General features: G+C 28.8%; 1 protein-coding gene across 2 annotated transcripts; it reads left to right on the top strand.

Annotated features, from left to right (window-relative positions):
* The first annotated feature begins 14,472 nt into the window (after positions 1 to 14,472).
* Positions 14,473 to 23,933, top strand: LOC135951429 (transcription factor SPT20 homolog). Of its 2 annotated transcripts, XM_065501082.1 has the most exons (4): positions 14,473 to 14,608; positions 15,109 to 15,200; positions 21,561 to 21,659; positions 21,790 to 23,933. In XM_065501082.1, exons 1-4 carry the CDS (start codon positions 14,591 to 14,593, stop codon positions 23,033 to 23,035), a joined length of 1,455 nt encoding a protein of 484 aa, XP_065357154.1. In that variant the 5' UTR covers positions 14,473 to 14,590; the 3' UTR covers positions 23,036 to 23,933. The 2 variants fall into 2 exon arrangements, with proteins under 2 accessions (XP_065357154.1, XP_065357155.1); XM_065501083.1 differs by lacking the exon at positions 21,561 to 21,659.
* Positions 23,934 to 24,596: the final 663 nt, after the last annotated feature.

The raw sequence follows: 24,596 nt of genomic DNA, 5'->3' as shown, positions 1-24,596 counted from the left end.
AACAGTTTCTTCTATAAAAATTGTATGTATAAAAGTTTATTCTATAGAAGATTTTGTGTATAACAGTTTATTCTATAGAAAATTTAAAGTTTCTTCTACATATTTTGTATAACAGTCTATTCTATAGAAAAATTTGTTTAATAGTTTCTTCTATAGAAAATTGTGTGTATATCAGTATTTTATATAGAAATGTTGTATATATAGTTTCTTCTATAGAAAATTGTATTTATAACAGTATTTTATATAGAAATGTTGTATATAACAGTACACAAATGAGCGCAGATGTTTCTATTGCAATCAAACGAAAAAATACAGCAACGTATATTTCTGTGACTAATCTTTTTCAGACAATTCTATATTTAATACAATTGAGAGTTCTTAATTCATAATATGTTCATTTAATTTGTATTAGATATGAAATAACAAAAAATTAACAATTTAAATACTGAATGAATTTTGTTATGAATTAATTCATCAATGAGACTTCTATTCAAATTTATGGAATGAATTGCTAACATTTTTATAATTCTGAATTAAGATTTTAGTGAATTAAGCTTAAATTGAATGAATTAATTCGAATCTCTGACTAAATATAGATGTTCTTAAGTCCTCTAAAATCCGACTTAGAGATACTCACAAATAACACAGGAAGTAACAAAAAATTTAATTATTTTTTTTTAATTTATCAAAACAAACTTGAGTTACACATTTTTCAGTATACAAAGATAAATTCAATTTAAATTAAAATAAAAAATTTTGAAAGAATGTTCTGAACTGCTGAGTAAGCAAAATTATTTTTAAAATGTTGGCTTAATCTATGGTATGGTAAAAATAATGAGAAATGATAAATTAATTTCAATTTATTTTCAGTTTGTTTTATTTTTTAAACAAATATGAATAAAATTATATACACATAAATATAATCCAATATATTGAAAACTCAGGGCATATTAAAGACTCATAATAAAATAAAAGTAAAGTAAAACATAATAATTAAACGTTTACACATGCATTTATAAAACTAAACTTAAAATATTTTTAATAAAACTTTTTACTTTTTTAAAACAAATTTATGAGTTTACATTTTTAGTTAATTTTTTAAATTTTATTTGATTTAATCTTAAAACGAATATGAACTTCTCAGGTACTAATTAATAGACAAAAAACATAAAAAATTAAAAAAAAAAATAGAAATACAATTTCTATACCAAAAAAATATTAAAACAAAATTTTTTCGATAATTGTGCAATATAAAAAAAAGAAAAAATATACGTAATAGCAACTAAAGTTTATAAAAAAATCTCCAAAATTTAAAAAGAAAAAAGAAAGTTCATATGAAAAAAAAAACTAAAAATGAAGGCAAAAGCATGGTAAAATTAAAATTGTGAGTCGTAAGGTAGTGAGTTTTTGTTTTTAATTTCAAATTTAAACAAAATAATTTTGATTTAAATGAAAAATAAAAAAATACTTATATTAAGCTGTGATTTTTAAAAAAAAATGGAAATAGTAAAAAAATAATTTAATATTATTATAAAAACCACACAACACACACATACATCCTTACACTCTTACACATTTATACTAAATAAATAAATAAATTATTAACTAATAAAATGTAATTATTTTTTAAAAAACTTTAGTTTCTTCTTTAACATTTAAAGTCTGATTGTGAAAAAAAATTAATTGATATTTTATAATAATTTTCCATAAATATAATTTGAAATGAAACGGAAACTCTAAAATAAAATTGATTTTTATTTAAAAGAAACTTAAACTTTTATTAAAAATTAACAAAAGTCATACATAAATATTAAAAAAAAAAATAATAATACATTTTGTCTTATACACGATTTATGTATTTGGTATATTATATGTAAAATACAAACATTTAAATAAAAGAAATAAAAATTAAAACAAAATTTATATAAAACACTCTCCAAAAACTCACCACATACTGTATGGAAATATGATTAATGATTTAAAACAAAAATTATGTAATAAATGGTATTGAATGGATAAAATTAAAAAAAAATAAACTCTATTATGGAAACAAAAAGAAACTTCAATAAACTTGTTGCTATAAAAATAATTGAAAACTTGTTTTATTTATATACATACATCGCCGGATTTTAAGGATTAATCAGGTGAGTGCGTATAGGCAACAATTTATTTGACAATTAGTTGTCAAATAAGATATTTCACATGAAACAAACACTACCTAGCCTTTCTCAAACATATATGTTTCGTTCAATGAAGAAAAACAATATATATTTTTGTAAGCTTGTGTACTGTACATATTCACACCTAGGATTCATCAAAAAATTTCGAAAATAAAACTGTGCTAGTTGAAAAAACTGTCAAGCAGGGCACCCGGTGGGTTAAACTAATTCGGATACGCTCAATTCAGTGATTCCGACCGTTTTTTTTTTTCGAGATATACCGTTATATCGAAAATGAAGGAGGTTGCACAATATATATTTAAATTTTCTCAATATAAAATGGAAATTCTCAATTTCAATTGGAATTTTCTCAATTTAAAATGGATATTCTCAATTTCATTTGGAATTTTCTCAATTTCAATTGGAATTTTCTCAATTTAAAATGGAAATTCTCAATTTCATTTGGAATTTTCTCAATTTCAATGAAAAATTGTGTAGTTTACTCCACTTTTTGAGAAAATTGAGATAACACCAAAAATATAAAGTGCGTTTTTACTAGATTTAATATCACTCTGTCAGATCGATATTTTGATATAGTTTCTCATTTCAAAGTTATTTTCATGTAAAAACTTGCTAACTCCATCATGCATTTTTTGAAAAAACAAGGTAACTCCAAAGTTTCTTAAAAAACAGAAAAATTAGAAGTTTAAAACGACGTTGCACAGTGGGGGATCTGAAAAAAATTGGAAATAAATCTGTAACTTCTAAACAAATTGCCCGATTTTAATAAAATTTCCCGTGGCTATAGAGGAGGTGTTGATAAGTTTAAGTTTTGAATTTGGGCCGAGCCACAATGCCCCAAAATGATTCCAAATTTTTGTTTGCGATCCGATTTGAAAGATTTATATATATATATGGAATCTACTAGACGAGATCTACAAAAAACATTGCTTTAGCCATATATTATCTCTTATAGTTTACGAGTTATTCGCATTTGAAAAGTAAAATTTTATTTTATTTACCTACCTTGGACTGGTTTTTTGCTAATAAAGGGTCCAATTCTTTCCCGATTTTCTTGAAATATAATTTTTTGAATTAACAAGACATTTATTAATAATAGTATGAAAGAATTGTTTTAAAACATCTACTGAGTCAAAAGTTATGTGCATGCAAACTTAAAAAAAATAAAAACGTCGTTTTTTCGCCATTTTTTTTTCAAAAAAAGTACTTACATTAATTTTAAATTATACAGAAAATAAGAAAAAGATAAATAGTGTATTTATATTTTTCTGAAAGACAACATTTCGGGAAATATTATAAAAGCAAACTAATATCAAAATTCGTATTATTGCGTGGTCCAGAGCCTCCCGAAGTAGACCTATTTTTTATATAAATTTCAACTTTAGACAACATTTTCTCAAATCGCATAGCTTCTTTCAAAGACCTGTTTTGTATGTCCCAATATGTTCTTCAATATTGTGCAAAGGGATTTCATAGCCTCGAGCTTGGTGCCTTCAATAAATCAAAAAATCTAAAATATCCTAATTTTGGGATTTTTGGAAAGTTTTTTGGGAATTGTGGGATTGTCATTAACAATTCACAAATATCTCTTTTCACTTTTGGATTTGGATCGAAAGTTTCTATATAAGTGTAAAATTTCATTAAAAACGATTCATAAACAAAACTTTTATTGCATTTTAAAAATTAAAATTTTCCAAAAAAATCAGCTATAATATTTTATTCCCATATTTTTGAAAAGAGTCTTCTATAATTTTTTTAATTCTTAAAAATTGTGTACATTTTTGAAAAGAGGACATAATTTCCTACACGTATATCTTTTCTTTTCCCGTAGCATAATTAATGACTTTCAAATACATAACTCGCAGTAATTAGCTTTATCTTGTAGTTTTCTCCGATGGTTGGTAATGCAGTCGCCGGTTATGCAGTGCACTAAAATATACTACAAAACGGCAAGATTCTATAAATTTTCAGTTTGTTGTTGATTTGAAATCCATTAATAATGCTACGGGAAAAGATATACATATTATATATCAACGTGTAGGAAATTAGGTCCTCTTTTCAAAAATGTAGTTTATTTTTGATATGTATTTAAAAACAAGTAATAGTGCTATATTCGGCTGTGCCGAATCTTAAATACCCTTCACCAAATTATACTTCAAAATTTTAAATATTTTTAGGTAAACAAAATTTAATTTTTTTTACAGTTGTTTTTTGAATTTTTTGGAAAAAAAATTTTTTTTTTGTTTGTTATTTAAATTGAAAAATTTTTTTTTTAAATTTAAAATTTTTTTTTTTTTAAATTTAAATTTTTTTTTTTTTTAAATTTAAAATTTTTTTTTTTAAATTTAAAAATTTTTTTTTTTAAATTTTAAAATTTTTTTTTTAAAAATTTTTAAAAAATTTTTTTTGTTTTTTAATTATTTTTTTTTTGTTTTTTAATTATTTTTTTTTTAAAAAAAAAAAATCTGGTTCAAAATTTTTTCCCGATTTTGACCCATTGTAGGTCCAACTTTCTATGGTCTTATATACGTCGTTACAAATGTCTTTGAAATATCTATCATTAGATATCCATATTGTCTATATTAATGTCTTAGTAATCCAGATATAGCTAAAAAATAGGTCAAAAATCGAGGTTGTCTTGGTTTTTTCCTCATATCTCAGCCATTTGTGGACCGATTTTGCTGATTTTAAATAGCAAAATTCTCGAAAGCATGTCTGACAGAATTATTGAAGATTTGGATCCCGAAGATATCTGGGGTCTTCAGAAAACTGATTTCAACAGACAGACAGACAGACAGACGGACAGACAGACAGACAGACAGACGGACATGGCTTAATCGACTCCGCTATCTATAAGGATCCAGAATATATATACTTTATAGGGTCGGAAATGAAAAATGTAGAAATTACAAACGGAATGACAAACTTATATATACCCTTCTCACGAAGCTGAAGGGTATAATAAGTAAAAGGAAAAAATATTTTTTTTGAAAAACTAAGTACTCCATTTTTCGAAGAAAAAAAACAAGGTAACACATCGATTTTCGGTTTTAATGTCCAAAAATGAGTTCAATGGGACCAGAAATCTTTAACATTATTTAAAATTATGTTTTGTTTAATGCTTATGCATAATAACATAAATTCATATTAAATAATTAGTTTATAATATGTTTAACCCCCAGTAATACGAAGTCTGGTTATGTTTTAACTAATAGTTTTCATACAAAAATAATTTTAACCGACCGTATAACTATTAGTTAAGGCATAACCAACTTCGTGTTAATGGGGGTAAAACGTTTAGTGTGTTTTTCTCGTGTTTCCAAAAAATGGAGTTATATAGCCAATCAATATCTACCGAACGGACAGTGGAATGATTTGATACTACATATTTCAAAATGTAACGTATTTCTCCAACAACTTATTTTATACATTTAAACAATTGTTAGTATATTAGGGGTTTCATTTTGCCATGTTGTTCATTCACTTTCGCTTATCGCTTGTGCAACACCTAAAATATGGATTTGTTGGATCGGGTTCGACTGGAGTTTAAAAGCCTTTTTAAAACCTTCTATCCTGCCTTCTATTACGTGCCTACGGTTATCCATTCTTTGTTCCGTAATAACATTATTCAGTTTGGGTCAACAATGTGATCCAGTATTGTTTCCCTGTATAAAGGATATCAGTTCGCGTGTGTAGGAGTTTACGTGGTCATGATTTTTAGGTTTTCCTCATTAAACCATCTTCGGGAGATCTAATTGTTCTTCTTTATTCGAAGAGTGGCAATTACAAGCAATATCTTCCTCTCTTTTATTGCACACATTCAAAAACGAGGCTCTCAATTTTCTGTTGATAATGATATGTTCTATTTGATTTTCGGTTCGATTATCTGGAGATGGCACTTTATGAATCCTATATATGTTATTTCTTTCTTAGTGGACTGTATAATTTTAGTTTTAAAATAAAAACCAATAGACATTTTTGTATCCATACAATTTATTGGGCACGATCGTAAAATCTTTCCACATAAAACATTTTTTTTTTTTAAATTACAAAAACGTTTATATAACAGCGGTATTCATGATGTGGAGCTCTTGGCCTAGTAAAAAAGCGGAAGAGCTGTTTGTTGACAAACATTTCTATTTCTAATGTATTTTGTTTTTAGTTTGTCCTAATGTGCTATTTTACTACAGTACCAGTACCGCTATTAGACTTGCCACCTTTTGAAATTTCCAAAACGGGACACCACTAAATGATCAGAGAACGATAGGAAAATGACCTAGCGTGGGTTATAGGACTTGCTGAGTACATTACAAATTGTGTCAAAAAAATTTCAGAAAAACCTTCAAATTCAGAAGTTATTCTGAAAAAACCGTTTACAGTGATGTTTTTCAACTTATCGATCTGTAACTCAGTCAGTTTTTGTTCAATTTTTATTTTTTTTAACGTGTTGGGAAAGAAAATTATTACCAGGGAAACCGGAAATATGCTCTAAAAAAAGCGTGGGTTATAGGACTTGCTGAGTACATTACAAATTGTGTCAAAAAATTTCAGAAAAACCTTCAAATTCAGAAGTTATTCTGAAAAAACCGTTTACAGTGATGTTTTTCAACTTATCGATCTGTAACTCAGTAAGTTTTTGTTCAATTTTTATTTTTTTTAACGTGTTGGGAAAGAAAACTTATTACCAGGGAAACCGGAAATATGCTCTAAAAAAAGCGTTTTAGGCGCTTTAAATATGCAGTAAAAACTTTAAAATATGCTCTTAAAATTTAAAAAATATGCTCTTAAAAAAACAAACTTTTACATAATTTTTAACCAAAAAAAATTTACTTAAATTTTCAAATAAAAATCATTGTCTTGGATCTGAAAACATTTTTAAACATAGAAAATGTTCTTTCGACATCAACTGATGTTACAGGAGCAAATTTAAAAGACAATATTTCTTTAACACTTAGAGCCAGTTTTTGACTTCGTATTTAAATATGAATTATATTTAAGTTCTATTTAAATACGAAAATGAGTTTCTCAGTGCTTTTTTAAATGATATTTAAATGGCCAACGTTGGTCAACTACAATTCCGATGCGGGGCAATTGGAGCTTCTTTTATGCATTTTCCTACCAATAATTTTATTGTTTAATAAACTTTTATTTCTTATTGGGCAAAATGTATCAATTTTTGTTTTGGTTGAACAGCTGTTTTAAGCAAAACTATCGATAAATTTTTGATATTTAGTAGTGCTACCATACTTTTATCTTATTTAAATAAGACAAATTATGTAGTACTGAAAAACTCAAACTGTATTTAAATACAACTTAATTTTAAGTTAAAATTAACTAAATACGTATTTAAATAACAAGTCAAAAACTGGGCATTAGAGCCAGTTTTTGACTTCGTATTTAAATATGAATTATATATTAAAGTTCTATTTAAATGCGAAAATGAGTTTCTCAGTGCTTTTTTAAATGATACTTAAATGGCCGACGTTGGTCATTTAAATTCTATTTAAGTTTCATAAACTACCATATGTTTTTGACAGCTGACTTTTGTTGTTTGGTTTTTGTTCACTCTATTGTAGTAAAAAAAAAAACAAACAACAGCGTCTTGCTAAAAAAAGCGTCTTGCAAAAACTACAATTCCGATGCGGGGCAATTGGAGCTTCTTTTGTGCATTTTCCTACCAATAATTTTATTGTTTAATAAACTTTTATTTCTTATTGGGCAAAATGTATCAATTTTTGTTTTGGTTGAACAGCTGTTTTAAGCAAAACTATCGATAAATTTTTGATATTTAGTAGTGCTACCATACTTTAATCTTATTTAAATAAGACAAATTATGTAGCACTGAAAAACTCAAACTGTATTTAAATACAACTTAATTTTATATTAAAATTAACTAAATACGTATTTAAATAACAAGTCAAAAACTGGGCATTAGAACTGTTAAGTTTGAATTAGAACTAAAATTTGATATTTAGATGGAGCTATTATTAAAATAGTGCTTATTTTATATTAAAACAAGTAAGAGAGCTATATTCGGCTGTGCCGAATCTTAGCTCACCTTCACCTAATTATACTTCAAAATAAAAAATTTAAATATTTTTAGGTGAACAAAAATTTTTTTCAGTTTTTTAATTTTTTGGATAAAAAAAATTTTTGGAATTGTTATTTTAAATTAAAAAAAAAAATTTCTGTTTTTTAAATTTTTTTTTTTGATGAAAAGCCATCTATTTTTCAATTTTGAATTTTAAACAAAGGAAGTAAAAACCTGTAACACAACAGCGAAAAATAAGTAAGACAAAATTTGTTTTTGATAAACTCAAAATATGCTATTAAACAGTAAAATATGCTCTAAAAACGCAAAATATGACATAAATATGCTCTTAAAACAAATATATGCAAAATAGGTATTTAAGGGTAAAATATGCAAAAATATGCACTAACAAATCGATGCCAAAATTCTTAAATAGTTCTGAAACGTGTAAATATCTTATCCATGTGCACATTAGACTCACCGGAAAAAACATGCATTTGCATATTTTGGTTTCCCTGCTTATTACGCTTCAAAATGACATGCATTTATTGATACATTTGTAAGTTATAAGTGAAAGCTTATATATCAATGAAAAAAATTAAAAGCATGGTTTTAATTTTTCAAATCGGAAGAAAACTGTAAAAGTTATTCAACTTTTCATTAATACCTTTTTGAGTATTTCTCCCCCAGCGCATATAAATGTAAAAAAAACTTTTTTCGAAAAAGTTTAATAACTTTTGCAAATATAAACCGATTTTAATAAGTAATATATCCTTTTTGTCTATATAAAATTGTCTTTAAAGCACTGTGCAACTGCACTGTTTCATAGAAAAAAATTAAAATAACTATTGTTGAATTTGAAAAATTACGAAAAAAAAATAAAAAATTTAACTTTTTTAATAACTTAAACAATTTCTTAGATTATTTTTTAAAATTTTGAAATCGGGTTTAATATGTCTGAGTTAGAGGTATTGAAGTACTACCTACCCTAAAACACTTGTTTCAAAATAACTCAAAATTTTGAGGGTGTTCAAAATCTTTGAAAACGGTTTTAGCATATCCTCACCTAGGCATACAACCTCCATTAGGTCGCTTTTCAAGTTCTGACAAAAAGTGTTATTTTGAAGCAGTGTTATTATCCTATGTATTTTATTTATTAAAATCAACAATAACACATTAATTTTAATTGTGTGAAATCTGGAGAACTATTACTGTGAAAGTCTTTGAACTTTATACAGGAGTAAATAGTTATTTTCGAATATCTGGAGAACTATAATTGTGGAAGTCATAAAATTTTGCCCTAATATCTACATTTTTTGGGTGAAAATGTTATTGTGTTAGTGGGCGTGGCATCTCTCATACAAAGTAAATAGTAGGGTATTCAATTAATCGGGTTTCTGGTTTAATCGGTTAATCGAGCAAATAATTAACCGAGGTTTAGATTTATTCGGTTAATAATCGGTTAATTTAAAATTATTCGATTAACCGAATAATTTCAATTTTCATTTTATATTGAAAATACAATAACGAATTTTTTGTACAAAAACATAAAAAACAGCAAATAAGGTATTTGAGATAATTTTTGATTAAAAAGATATTAACATCTACTACATATTTATATTTCTGAAATCGCATGATTTGTTGAAAATTTATTTAAGAAATAGTAAAATGTCATAAAATATTCAAAGACGTTTTTCTCGAAACGACTTTTTTGAATTATGACGTTGTTGCAGAAAATGAGCGATGTGTGAGTTTTATTAGGGTTTTAGTGAGATCTTCTGAAATAATAATCTAAGTACCTATGTATATTGTTAAATAGTGATATTCAGTTTTTAGAAAATACTATATTTCAGAAAATAAAGCATCCTTGTTTATCGGTATTTCCAATTTTTGATTTTTTTATATTTTTTGTGGTAATTAATGAAAAAGTTATGTTTTTTTTTTTAAACGGGGCAAATGGCGTCCCGTTCAGAGTATCGCCGGGACACGGGACATTCGACTCTAAAACTGGTCTGTCCCGTCGAAAACGGGACGGTTGGCAAGTCTAACCGCTATTAGAACTACTTTTTACATTTTTGCTTTTTAAACTATTGAAGAAACCTAAACCTGCGTTGTCACATAAAAATGTTTCGGCACGGCTAAAATTCGCCAGGCAACACAAAGATTGGACTGTTGATGACTGGAAGCGCGTAATATGATCAGATGAGTCCAAGTTTAATCGATACCAGTCTGATGGTAAACAGTATTACTTGCGCCGAAAGCAGGAGACCATTGAACGACACCATATTAAACAAACTATCAAGCACGGCGGAGGCAACATTATCGTGTGGGGTTGTTTTACATGATGGCATGTTGGTCCATTGCAAAAAATTGATGGCATCATGACAAAGGAAGACTATTTAAATATATTGCAGATCCATCTTCCCGATTTTGTAGACATGAGTGCATATTCTGAGGAAGAAATTGTGTTTCAACAGGATGGAGACCCGAAACACACCTCAAAAAAGACTAGATTAGATGGTCCCTAACTTAATCGAGTTGTGGCAACGTGTGGAGCTGACAGAAAATTCCGGATGAAAATATCCAAAAATTGGTTGAAAGTATGCCCAATCGCATAAATAGTGTATTACAAAATAAATTGCTTATATTTAATCGGTTTATTTTAAATTATTCGATTAACCGAATAATTTCTATTTAAATTTTAAATAAATAAAGAGAACAAAAACAATTCAACCAAAAAATAAATAATGTTCTTTAAAATTCGACTTGGAAAAACTCTCTCGCTGATTGTAGATGTTGGAGAAAGCGAAAGTAAGGCATGATAAGGAATATCCAATATCTCAGTTATTTTTTTCGTTTTTTTCTAAGACTATAACATCCTTCATTAAACCATTGAAGTCCCTTTTGGATTTTTTAGATTTTGAATACTATTAATAATTTCGAAAAGTTCTGATAAAAGAATCGTTTCAGTAAATATACAAAATACACGACAAATACACGTAAATTAAATATGTTTATATTTTTATATTTTTTTGGTAAAGTCGCTTTCGGTTTTTTTGAAAAGCTCACATTTCGAATATCGAAGAAACCGGGTTTTCCACGAATAGATGGTTTTGTGTGTTTTTAAGAGTTTTAGTGTATTGAAAACTTTAACTTTAAAAAATCGATATTTAAACTGTGTTTTATTCCTAAGAAATTATTTTAGCCTTCCTAAGGGGTATAAATTTACTGATGTTAACGATCTTCGGCTCAAATTTAACACAAAAGGAAAATACATATGTATATATTTTTTGGCAATTTATTTTTTAAAAAAGCTAACCACTCACTTTTTAAAAAAATTCAATTTTAATTTCAAAATGGGTCAAATTTGACCCGTAAACCTTATGAAGGATAAGAAAAACATTGCTTTGTTATCTACCCGGGAAAATCCCAGTTTTCATACAAGTAACTGTTCCGCAGGTATGATGAAAAAAGTCAGATATATGTATATTAGTGCTACCAAAGCTCAGAAAACATTTAACTTAATTGTGCGTAACACAAATTCAAGATTTTTGCTCCAGGTCCAATATTTTTTTACCAATTTGTTTTTCTAAAAACCTAACGTAGTTGTTGACATAAATAAAATTCATAGAATATCAAAAATATAAAAATTTAATTTTAGTTTCAAAAAGGTTAACAAAGTAATCAAAGTTAGAATTAAAGATTTTTTACTAGAATACATGTATAATTATACATGTATTCTATATACATTGTATATTCTTTATCATAATTATATGATCTCTTTTTTCTTTTGTTATATTTTTCCATGAACTGTTTTTGTTTTAATAACTATTATTTTAATAAATAAAACTTTTTTCTTCTTATTTCTACGAGTTCTACGAGAAACCGAAAAAAAATTATTCGAACAGTTACCGGCCAAATTTAATCGGTTAACCGATTAACGGTTAATCGATTGAATACATACATAAATAAATTCAGTTTTATTTTAAAATATATTTTATAGAAAAAAATATACATATAAGAACTAGTAAGAGTGATATATTCGGCAGTGCTTATACTTATACTTCAAAATACAAATTTTAAATATTTTTAGGTAAACAAGATTGTTTTTTCCAAATTTGTTTTTTTTAATTTTTTTAAAAAATTTTTTTTCGATTTATTTTAATTTTTATTTTTTTTAAATTTGTTTTTAAATTTAATTTATTTTTTTTAAAAAAATTTAAAAAATTTTTTTTGGTTTTTTAAATTTTTTTTTGGTGAAAAAAAATCGGGTTAAAAAATATTTTTTCCGATTTTGTCCCATTGTAGGTCCAACTTAATATGGTCTTATATACGTCGTTGCAAAGGTCTTTGAAATATCTATCATTAGATATCCATATTGTCTAGTAATGCAGATATAGGATTTGTGGACCGATTTTGCTGATTTTAAATAGGAAACTTCTCGAAAGCATGACAGAATTATTGAAGATTTGGATCCCGAAGATATCTGGGGTCTTCAGAAAATAGATTTCAACAGACAGACATACGGACATGGCATAATCGACTCCGCTATCTTTATAGGGTCGGAAAATTATATTGTGGAAATAACAAACGGAATAACGAAGGGGAAGGGTATAAAAAGCCAAAGAAAGAAGCTAAAAAGTACATTGATCGACAACGAATTATAAAGGTACGTTCACAATTTGAGTTTGAATTGTAAATTAGCTTACCATTATCACAATGGAGTCTTTTAATTACCCTTGAGTTGATCTATGGTTCCTGGATAAACCAAATGTTAAGGAGGTTTTTGGTGAACCTACGGCATAGCAAATCAGAGGCTGCCTTGGCATGGCGAAGGTTCAACTGTACGCACTTCAATTGCGTATTGGCCTTACTGTTGTTAACGGTTGGAAACATTAGTCCTTCCTGGACCGCGCCGCCATCTTTCTACCACGGTTGGTGCTATGTAGTGCTGCTTCTTATGCGGATACATTGGGTACGTCATTCTTTTCGATACAGGCTTGGTGATTGTAACAGAGCAACACTTACTGTCCTACGTGCTAGACGCAGTCTGTCTTAGTCTGTCATTCACTTTTGCCTTCTATTCTATTCGCTCCACGATGGCGATTCGTAGGCCAGATGTGCACAGTGCCATACCCATAGCCAATATGATGTCCCTTTTCCTTAAGTTTGGAGGCCGATTTTGGATCAATTGCAATTGCTGACCTGTATCAGGACCTTCCAGAACTCTACCGTCAGGTCATCATTCTAGCCTTCAATAAGAGATAGAATCCTGCTAGTAGGCATTTTAGGCTCCTAGGGAAAATATCCGACATATACATCCGTCCTTGGTACCTCACCTTCGATACAACCTTTATCACAGCTTTCTGTTCCTTGATCCACCATGCAGTTAAAAACAAGCCAGCCTGGGGTAAAGGTGCAGCCTGCAAATTGTGGTTTTATAGAACTCTTTTTCAACTCAACAATTTTGTCCAGGACTGCTGCTTGTATAAGCTTAAGCTTGTTATCAGAGCATATTGTCCTTGGGAAGTCCTCGGGAACAATTGTGTGTTAGGTGTTGGAACCAGTATAGCATCTTCCTCATCCGTTGGGATAGATACCCTGATTGATTCGGGACAAGAGTCCCCCACCACCAAGATATCATCCGAAGAGGCTTAGGCGTTATCAACAGATAAGCTTTATTGCGAATTCCGTACCCTGCAGCAAACGCTGCTTGCCAATCACAATAGTTATCCGTATTAAATATCAGTAACTACTGTGAATTGCAACATTTAAATAAAATAATAAAAATAATAATCAACCCTTATAATACATAAAAATATATAGCAACACTATTCATAAATTAATTATGTTTTGTTTCTCATTTCCATTTATCCTTATATTATTATTTGGTAGATATTTTGGAAGCATTGACAAATGTGTTTAATTAAACAAATGCTGGGTAATAGAAGTGGAATAAATAAATAATTTCACTCAAATATCAAAAAGTTCGTTTATCACCAAAAAGTAAAAAAATTGCACCTTGCTCAATCAAATGTTTGGAACTGCCTCAAGTCAAGCGCCTAAATAATTTAATTCTAATCATTAAAAAGTAATTGAATGTGGTAAAACTATAATTCAGTAGTAAACATTTATATTTTGATTTCAAAATAAATTTGTAAAACACATAATATATGATATTTTAACACCACATTACCCTTCTGCTAGAATTAAATTTAATAAATATCAGAAGCACCCTGTTATGGAGAAGTAGCACATTTTTAACAACTGTCAATTTTTTTACAACTCTGTTATCTACGCGCTGTTTTTGACAACTGTACAATATTATATTTTTCACAGAATATTTTAGAAAATCTAATACAATTTTCATAAAAATACCATGAATTCAGCCACAAAAGTAAGTTGAATTTATAAAAAACTACGAAAACCATCTCAATGAGTTGAATAAACATAAAAAACATTGTTTTAAAATTTGTGCGGGAAAAACCTGAGCGACGTCGTCAATGTCACAGTGCCAAACAACAACTCTCGCTCGGCAAGTGTCAGATCATAGAATTCCTTAGGGCGGTCAAGAGGAAAGAAAACTAAAATGAAACGTCGTATGCGTTTTGTTTGCAAACAATAATTGTTTAAATTCAGCGGGAAGGGTGGTGAGGAGATTCCCACCTAAATTTTGTTTAAAAGAAATTTATGTTGGCCGATCTAAGGACAAACTTTCTGAGCAAGGCGTTAATTTTATTGTCACAATTTGATTTGTTAAAGGAAACTGTTGATTTGTTGTGGAAAACAAAATAAACATACTCGTACATAAGCAATTAACATAATTGTTTATTTATATTTGAACGCTCTCTATGAAAATATTTGTTTTTGTTTAAAATTGTTGTTTTTGTATTCTAGGTGGGTGAAATATTCACAGCTGCTGGTCAGGCATTTAGTCGTTTAGGTGATTTAACCATGCAATTGCATCCAAATGCAGAATCACCAGCAGGGTATGTATATCAAATAAAATCAAATATTTGTTTCTTTGATAAATTCCTTTATAAATTTCTAAATAAAATGCTGAGATTTAACTTACCTACCCAAAAATTAAAACAGATTTTAATTTTATTAAAATTTAAACAAACTCATCAGTTAGCTTTAAAAAAATCCATAATAAGATAAACGAAATTAATTATTCAAAGTGGATTATCTGATTTAGTTTAAATAAAAAGTACGTTTTTAATTTTAGTTAAAATTTAAATAAAATAAAAATAGAAAAATAAATTCTAAATCAAATATAATAGCAGTATTCACAATATAGAGAGAGTACTTGCCCTAGCAATATAGTAAAAGAGCAGTTTAGCAGAAACCATTTTTTTTTTGTTTTGCAAATAAATTTATTATTACGAATTTTAAAATAAATTGTATATAAACAAAAAATAGTGTATAGTACAAAACATAATAGAAAAATCCATAAAAATAAGCTGAAAAGTGCTTTACAAATGCTATTAATTGTTCGACGTTAACAATTTGTAAAATTTTACTTACACTTTTACTCTTTAACCAGGGTAAGAGCTCCACATCAGGAATACCGCTAACATAATTTTGTAATTCATATCTTGATCTAAGCTTTTCTCTTATATCCTGTTAGTTTTTTGAAAGAAATACCGATGCCTATTTTCACTTTTCCCAGAAGTAAATCTTAATGTTATCCCAATATTAAATTAAATCATTTTGTTTTTCCTGAACATATTCTTTAAATATTCATTAAGAAAAATATCATATACCTATCATGAAAATGAGTTAATGGCAAACTATTCAGCAAAGAGGACCACATCTCTGGTATAAATTTAAAAGAAAAATTATTGTTTCAATTTTATTGAAATTTATAAAAGTTCTTTATTTTAATTATTGGGTTTGAGACTTAAAAATGCAGGATTGACAATGGCGTGTCTTTTGTACGCGGTTTTTGTTTAATTTTATTACTTAAGGGTACATATCTGTCATTTATTCTTACTTAGTTAATGAACATTATATAGTACTTTTTTTTGTTTCGAAAATATCGAATTTTGTGCCAACAAAGATCATTAAAGGATATGGCGAATGTGATCCAACGGTTTCAACGCGGTTTGTGCGGTTCAGAAGTTTTGATTACCCCATGAAGATTGTTGGCAAACTCAACAAGATCTTGCAAAATCATTCAAAGCTATTCAAAGAAAAATTTCAAAACGTTTGCGAGCAGGATTCATCCAAAACAAGGAAAATTAGGTACTATTTTGAGCTCCTGAAATCTGGCAAGACCATCACATGGAACCTGTACCTAGCGGAATTGATATGTTGCCAGAAATATGGGAAAATGTCATATCTAACAATAGCCAATACTTTGAATAAATTTATATTATACAAATATTTCAAAATAAAAGCTAAAAATTAAATTTGAAGTTCTTCAGAATTTCAAAGTTCAGATATTTTAATACATGAGTGCAAAATACCTAAAGTTACACTATTAATAACTTTAGAACTGTTAGACCGATTTTATAATTTTCGTCCAAAGAATATTTCAAAAAAGATATCTTCCATTTACTAAAGATTATCCTTAAATCTTAGCCATTGCAAAAACATATATCGTCCCATTAATAAAAATATTGTATACTTTTTTTGCTATTTCGAAATAATTAAGTTTAACAATTTTGTGTTAGTAGACATCTGTAACAAAAGTAATATTTCAAATGATCTTTTGACCCACTTTGTGGAAGTAGAATGTCACCAAATTTTGGTGTATACGATATAAAATTCAGATTGGGAAATTCAGAAGTTTTCGAGATAATTACACTTTTGGGATATATTTGAAAATGTTATTTATGTTTTTGTGTATATTTTTATAACTAATTGTCCAATTGCTATAAACTCAACAAAAAATATTTTTTTTATCAAAAACCTGCCAAAAATTTAAAAGTGGGATTGTAAGGCTGTCATAAGATAAAAAAGGTTACTTTTGCAAGCTACATACATAGCATATTTTCTAATAAATTTTTACTTAAGAAGGGTACATATTTTTATTCAATGTATGGATTATATTACAATCTTTTTTATATAGAACCATGGTTTTTTATTCTTATATGACTCTCATTAATATTTGGTTTTTTTTATTCGAGTTATTAAAAGTTAAAATTAATAGAAAACAATAAAAACCGGTGACATTATTTTTTTTATTCATAAGACATATTAAGAGATCAATAAAAACTTATTTCAGAATTCTGAATATTGAACAAACCACATAAATAAAAATAAGTTTTGCAAGTAATCAACACTGATTTTATGCCATTCTTCCTGCTGACTTTCTTAGAGTTCGTTTTTCGAAGAAACGGGATTTCCGCGGACTCGGCGATCTAAATAATCCCATACATTTTCTATGGGATTCAAATCTGGGGACTGAGCAGGCGTATTAATCACTTTTGGACAATTATAAAGCAACCACTCACGAACAACGTGGGCTTTATGCTTAGGGTCGCAGTTTCCCAACCCTTTTCGCTGATATGCAGCCCCAAACCATTACACTTCTTCTTCCATGCTTAACTATTGGAGTAATATTTTTTCCTTTTAACTCCTAATAAGGCTTCCGCCACACCATATTTTTTCCATCACTTCCAAATAAGTTAAATTAGCTTTCATCGAGAAAATTACGTCTTCTCACCAATTTTCATCTTTTTTTATATGCTCCTTAGTAAATTTTAACCAATTATTCAATGGCCGTATTGCCCGAAAAAAACCATTAAATTCAAAGGTTTCGAAAGGTTTTTTTCGGGCAATACGGTCTTTCCAAATTCCGCCATAACTTCAGTAACAATTTTGGGGCACTGGCTTTCTAACAAAACGGACATCTTCATCTCGGTAAGCTATTTTGATTTTTTTTTAAAATCAATTCGATCCTGATTTTTATATCTTCGGATAATGTCACCGACAGTATTTGGCTTCATTTTTTTCTCATTTTTTGTAATGAAATTCACTATTTTTCTTTGTTCTAACGAAGTATTTTTTTCCTTTTCGACCCATCGCGTCTTTTATAAAAAAAAAACTTGAGAATGACAATGTTTATTCAGCCAATTTTACAAATAATTTATGTAAATATGTAGATTTACAACGGTGAATTTTATGGTAAAACTAAAAAACTGAATATTAATGAAGCATGCATATCTGTAGTATTTTAGTTTCTTATTATTTTAAAATAGATTCATTCAATATTAATTAAAACTATTTAGTAAAAAGTGAGCTCTAAATATATACAGTATTGGCCATAACTAAAGCACCCCCTCAATAGATTTTTTCAAAACATAATTTTTTTGATAAAAAATGCTTTTTTGAATTCTGATTTGTATATATTTTATTAACTTATATTGTTAATGTTCATATAACATTCATTTAGAAAAAGATAATCTTATGAACAATTAATTTAAAATGATAAATCATATAAAAACACAAAACGCAATTTACAAAACAAAAGCACCCCCTTATAAGATGTTTAAAAATTTGACTACGTTACTGTATATTTGCATTGTGAATTGACGGGACTGACAACGAATGGATGTAAAAATTCCAGAAGATAAAAATAAAGGAAGGCGTATTGAGTATAATTTAAGTTTTATACAGTTTATTGTAATAAAAACAATGGCATGGAAAAGGTTCTCCAGTGAATTTAAAATTAAAGTTATTGAAGACTGGAAGACGGGTTTATCACGACATGAATTGAGTAAATAATTTTCAATTAACAGATCAGGTTTTTTCAGGCTCATTTCAAAGTTTTCGCAGACTGGTCGCATATCAACGGTGAATTCTGGAGGACGTCCGCGAAAAAAACACGATATTATGATTCCTTGATCAAAAGAGCAATTCGAAAATATCCTATAGCATAATCTAGTCAAGTATAAACAAGTTTAAGATTATGCGTTAGCGAAAGAACAATCCGTTGAAGAGCAGTAGAAGTCGGATTATTCAGTTGACGACCAGGAAAAAACCCATTATATCAGCTAAGAACAAGAAAGCTAGACTAGAGTTTGCCAAAGCGCACATCGACTAGAGTGTCCATAAATGGAAGACAGTACTGTTCACTTATTAATCCAAATACAACTCAAAAAGTTCCGATGGAATAAGGCGTGTACGCAGACTGAATCCTAAGTATTGCAAAGGAACAACTAAACTTGGGAAGGCAATGTAATGGTCTGGGGTTGCTATTCTGGTCAAGGATTTGGGCCAAATCATAAAATTTATGGGATGAATGGGATGAATCGGTTCATGTACTGTGATGTATTGAAAGCTGTAATGTTGCCTTATGCCAGTGAAGAGATGCCAATTATAGGGAGCTTCGATCCTAAGCACCCCTCCAAAGTTTGTAAGACTTAGCTACAGAGAAATAAGATTCAAGTTCTTCATTGGTCTGGTCAATCTCCCGATCTCAATCCTATTGAGAACTTGTGGCACATTGTTAATAATGAAAATAAATCGTGAAAATTGCTGAAATAAGGATCGGAAATTTTCACGATTTATTTCATGCCGTTAAAATAGCCTGGGAAGGAATATCGAAAAACGCCATAAAAACATAATATCTTCTATGCCAAGAGATGTTCCTGTGCCATCCAAAACAAAGGATTTGCAACAAAAAATTAATTAAATTTTTTTTTATAGTATATCCTTTTCTACATTAAAATATTTTTTGATTTTAAGTTACCTCTTATAGAAAGTTTAACTTTGAAAGTATTTGTTTATCAATACTAAACATATTAAAAAATGAAAATAATACATAATAGATATTTAAAACTTTGATTTTATACAAAAAAATACTATATGAAAAATTCATTGAGGGGGTGCTTTAGTTATGACCAATACTGTAAGTTTATAAAAATTGGAAAAGCAATTAAAAAGATATGCCTGCATATACATTTGTAATTTTTTGATTATTCTGGGTAATATTAAGATATTTTTACTAAATGTTTATTATCTCGAGATCAACACATGTTCCCACTCTAAATTTTGTGTGTTGTTAACTATACAATTGCTTATAATTGAGGAAAATGTTTACTATCTCGAGATCCTCTAATGGTCCCACTCTAAATTTTTGTATGTATGTGTTGTTAACCATGCATTGGCTTTAGAAAGTGGAAGATATCTTTGTTAAGATATCATTGGATCAAGTACTATTTTTCGGTTCAATATCCTGTGTTAAAAAAAAAAATTAGGAAAATATATTGAAACTATGTAGATAAGAAGAGACCAATATTGTAAAAATTGGTTAAGCTAAATTTTTGAGCAACTTTAAATTTTGTATGACCAAAAAAACTGTCTACCAGGTACCAAGGCGATGCCTTGTTGACTAAACAAACAAATCATTTCTTTTTATATTTTTTTAGACTTAACACCAACTGTTTTCTCAATAAATAAAGTATTTACTCAAGTAATTTTGTATTTCGTTTTCGTGCAGTGTTAGGGTTCCTACGAGGGAAAAATTTCACGGGAATTCCCGGGAATATTTTTTTGTTAATTTTGTTTGTCGGGAATTTCTTCATAATTTTTCTTCTAAAAGTTACTATATTCAGATACGTTTCGATGGCCAAATTTGTTGCTAATTGAATTATTCTATTATATCCATCGATTTTTTTGTGTTCTAACAACAGATAGTCAGTTGGAAAAGAAGTAATAATCAAATTTTTTTCACTCAAGTCACAGCAGAAAAATTTGGTTATTAAGAATGAATTAAATTTAAAGTTTATGCTCTTAAACGAATTATAAGGATGCTATACATTTTTTTAGGGATATTCAATGATCATTATTCATATTTACAGAAAATAAAAGAAAATAATCCGGGAAAGAAAAAAGTCCGTTAAATTAGGAACCCTATGCAGTGTACAACTGTAAATATACACAAACCATTATCTAGATGCCGGATTTTATTTATTTAAAAAACGTTAAAGAGGAGGACATATCCCCTTTAAACTAAACAATTAAAAAAAATTCGCAGCGCATTATGCATTCATTCTAACCGCACCCCGAAATATTTATTAGAAAAAAAAATAGTTTTTGACTACACTAGGAAACTTTTTGCTGTCATCAAAAGAAAGATTATAAGAACTATAGTTATTTTATTCTAATATTAGAAACAAATGAGTCTACTACTGATTTATCAAACTAGTACATAAGCCGAACATGTCTTAACTCTTGTGGTAGAATTGTTTTATTTTGTTTTGATAAATTTATCCAAATTCTTAAAATCTAATCATTAACAACTATTTTTCTGTTCTCTCGCTATGTCCATCTTTAATCAAAATGCCCATCTCAACAAAACAACATCAAATTAATTTGAAATATATTGTGCAATGCAGAAAATGGACAGATGAAGAAATTGATATGTTACACGCATCAATAATACGATTCTCGGACGATTTAAATAAAATCAGTTTAAGCATAAAAAATAGGACAGTGTAAGTTTAAAATTTGTTATCGAAAAGAAAAAAACCTCTCAACAGGATATAGCGAGAGGGCAAACAAAGACGATTGCACTTTTAAATTTACTAATGATATGTATCTACATGTTTTCCCTTTTTCTCTTAGAACACAAATAAGACAGGCCTTAAAGAAAAAAGCATTTGAAGATGCTGGAATACCAGCGAAACAAGTGCCAGTGCAACAAGTACATCATGTGGTGCAAACGGTGCAACAAATACCACAACAACAACCCATACAGCAGCAACATTTAACACAACAACAGACAACAACTCATCAAATCATAAAACAACATCATGTACAACAGCAGCAGCCGCAGCAACAAGCAACAGTAATTGCCACAGGTGTAATTAATTCACAGCAACAGCATCATATTCACCAGCAGCAACAATTGCAACAACAGCAACAGCATCAAACAGTTCATATACAAAATGTTCAACATATTGTACCTTTACAACAGGTACTACAACAATCGTCGTCCTCATCCGCAACATCTTCATCGTCATCATCCGGCAACACGTCAACACAAATTCTGCAGACTACACCAAAACAGATTATAATACAGGCATCACCACATGCCGCATCGTCAGTTGGTTCAAGCAGCAGCAGCAATTTGGTTGGCAATCAAGTGACACTTAACAATGTCACAACAACGGCGAATATTGTTGCAACTGGATCACCACAATTGACCCAACCGCAAATAGTACATTTACAGCCGCAACAGTTGCAGCAATTGCAACATGCACAACAACAGCAGCAGCTGCAGCATCAACAACAACAGCAGCAGCAGCAACAGACTCAAGTAATACAACCCTCCCACACCACGACCACAACAACAACCGTTACCATACAACAATTCCAGCAAATGCAGGCTCAAAAAGCATTGTTGGCGGCCGCAGCAGCGGCAGCATCCGCCAGTACTTCCGCGAATGTTGCAACAACAACAAATACCATATCGACGACACCCTCTACCCCTGCCACAGTTACGGTTACCGAAAACATTGTAATACAACAACCAACAACACAGCAAATTGTCACCGGTCCCTCGACAAACACAACGACATTAGTGGCAGCAAACAGCAACAATAATGTTGGCGGTAACACAACCATCAGCAACAATTTGATAACAAATGCAACCAACATTATAACCAACACCAATGCAGTGACATCCACCGCAATTGCCGGTAGCACAGTGCCCAATATAGCAGCCACTTCGCTGGCGCTGAAATCTGGCCCAGATGTATCAATGACCTTAAATCGCATCAATACGGCGGAACACGAAGTCGATGTTGAAGAATGTTTGCCCGCCGATGTTGTCAAATTGGATTTTGCTGGCGAAGAAGTTGCTGGATGAAATTTAGCTTCCCAATCCAATAATCTAGCGATAACGCTAGCAACATCGCCCACGCAAACAGCAATAATATCATCCCCACCTCATCGCCACCAACCACACCTCCAGCAGCATCATCAGAAATCACAACCACAGCCAGTACGTCATTTAACCGCAACAACATCAACATCAAGAAGATCTAACTTAGAGTTAGCAAATGTCATTCATACAGTTACTGTAACAGACGAAGATGAAGAAAGTGTAAATCATCATGATCATGATCATCATCACCACCACGACTCAACAACAGATGTAATAGATGAAGATTTTTATTTTTAAATATTTTAATTTTTTCTCATACTATTTCCTTAGAAATTAAACCCTTCGCCCGCTTCCCCTTATTATTAAAAACATAAAGAAAAAATCCTAAATAATAATAAAATTGTTAATAACTCTTTGTATTATTTTTAACAAAGTATATTGTCATTACTTTACTTAAAACTTAAAGTTAACGAAATTACTTTTATTTTATATTTTCCTTTAGCGTTTATGATTTAATTTCTTTTTTTTAATTTTAAAAGAAATACTAATACAAGTTTGAATTTTAATTTATGTTTAATTTTTTGTTTTTCTTCTAACACCCCACTCCGTTTGCACTCGTTGAACGTATGAGGGTTTAACCCAAAAGAATGGTAAACAAAATTTTAAAATTCAAAATTTTACAAAAATTATAAGAATGAAAAATGATCATTAATTAATTTTAGTAAGTAAAACAAAAGAAAAGATTAAAGTATATAATGTAATAATGTATTTAATATAAAAAAGAGAGAAAACACATGTTTTAGGGTCTTTAATTAGTGTATAAAAAATGTACAAATTAATAAAAAAAAAACACAAAACAAAATATAATTAAACTTAAAAAGTTGGTTTTAATTAATTATTTATTTTAAAGTCTACGTACGAGCCTTATTCCATCTAACACAAAGTCAAACGTTTGAAATAAGATGGCTTTAATATTTGATATCAAAGTTTGAGTTTTAAGTTTAAAATTGAAATTCAACTTGATATCAAATGTTGTTTTCAATTTAAAAATTTTTTGAATAATTGTGTTTGAATTCAAGAAAAATATTTGAGAAATGAAGTTTTCTCAGTTTGATATCAAATTTATATTAAAATTAATGGGTCGATTATGGATGTAAACCAAACTTTAGTTGCGTTGTCAGAGGGCAACAAAAAACAAGATAGAATCTTCAATACCATTCACAAAAATATGATAAAAATTACATTGATATAAACACCCCAGCAAAAAATAATGGAAGTGCATCTTTACATATGACATTTTAATCACATCTAAAGTTGCAAATGAATCTTTTCTACCTCTGAAGATGTGATTTTAAATATGGGTATTTGACACTGAATTATAAATATTTCGTTGATGTAATTGTTTCCTACATTTTTTGAATTTTATAAAATCTATTAAAACCTGTAAAAATTGGTATACAAACAATTTTTACATTTTTTAATCATTAAAATTAATCAACCATTGTTTCATAAATTTTATAACTACATTAAAATCAATTCATAA

The sequence above is a fragment of the Calliphora vicina genome, chromosome 2 (genome assembly GCF_958450345.1).
Source record: "Calliphora vicina chromosome 2, idCalVici1.1, whole genome shotgun sequence".
In the NCBI taxonomy this organism is placed as follows: domain Eukaryota; kingdom Metazoa; phylum Arthropoda; class Insecta; order Diptera; family Calliphoridae; genus Calliphora; species Calliphora vicina.
This window is presented reverse-complemented; position numbering and strand designations above follow the sequence as displayed.

What these genes read in the sequence shown, in the direction of transcription:
- LOC135951429 (XM_065501082.1), top strand. An exon ending in AATGCAGAATCACCAGCAGG is followed by an intron (nt 15,201 to 21,560) that starts GTATGTATATCA and finishes TGTGCAATGCAG; the next exon opens with AAAATGGACAGATGAAGAAA. An exon ending in AGCATAAAAAATAGGACAGT is followed by an intron (nt 21,660 to 21,789) that starts GTAAGTTTAAAA and finishes TTTTTCTCTTAG; the next exon opens with AACACAAATAAGACAGGCCT.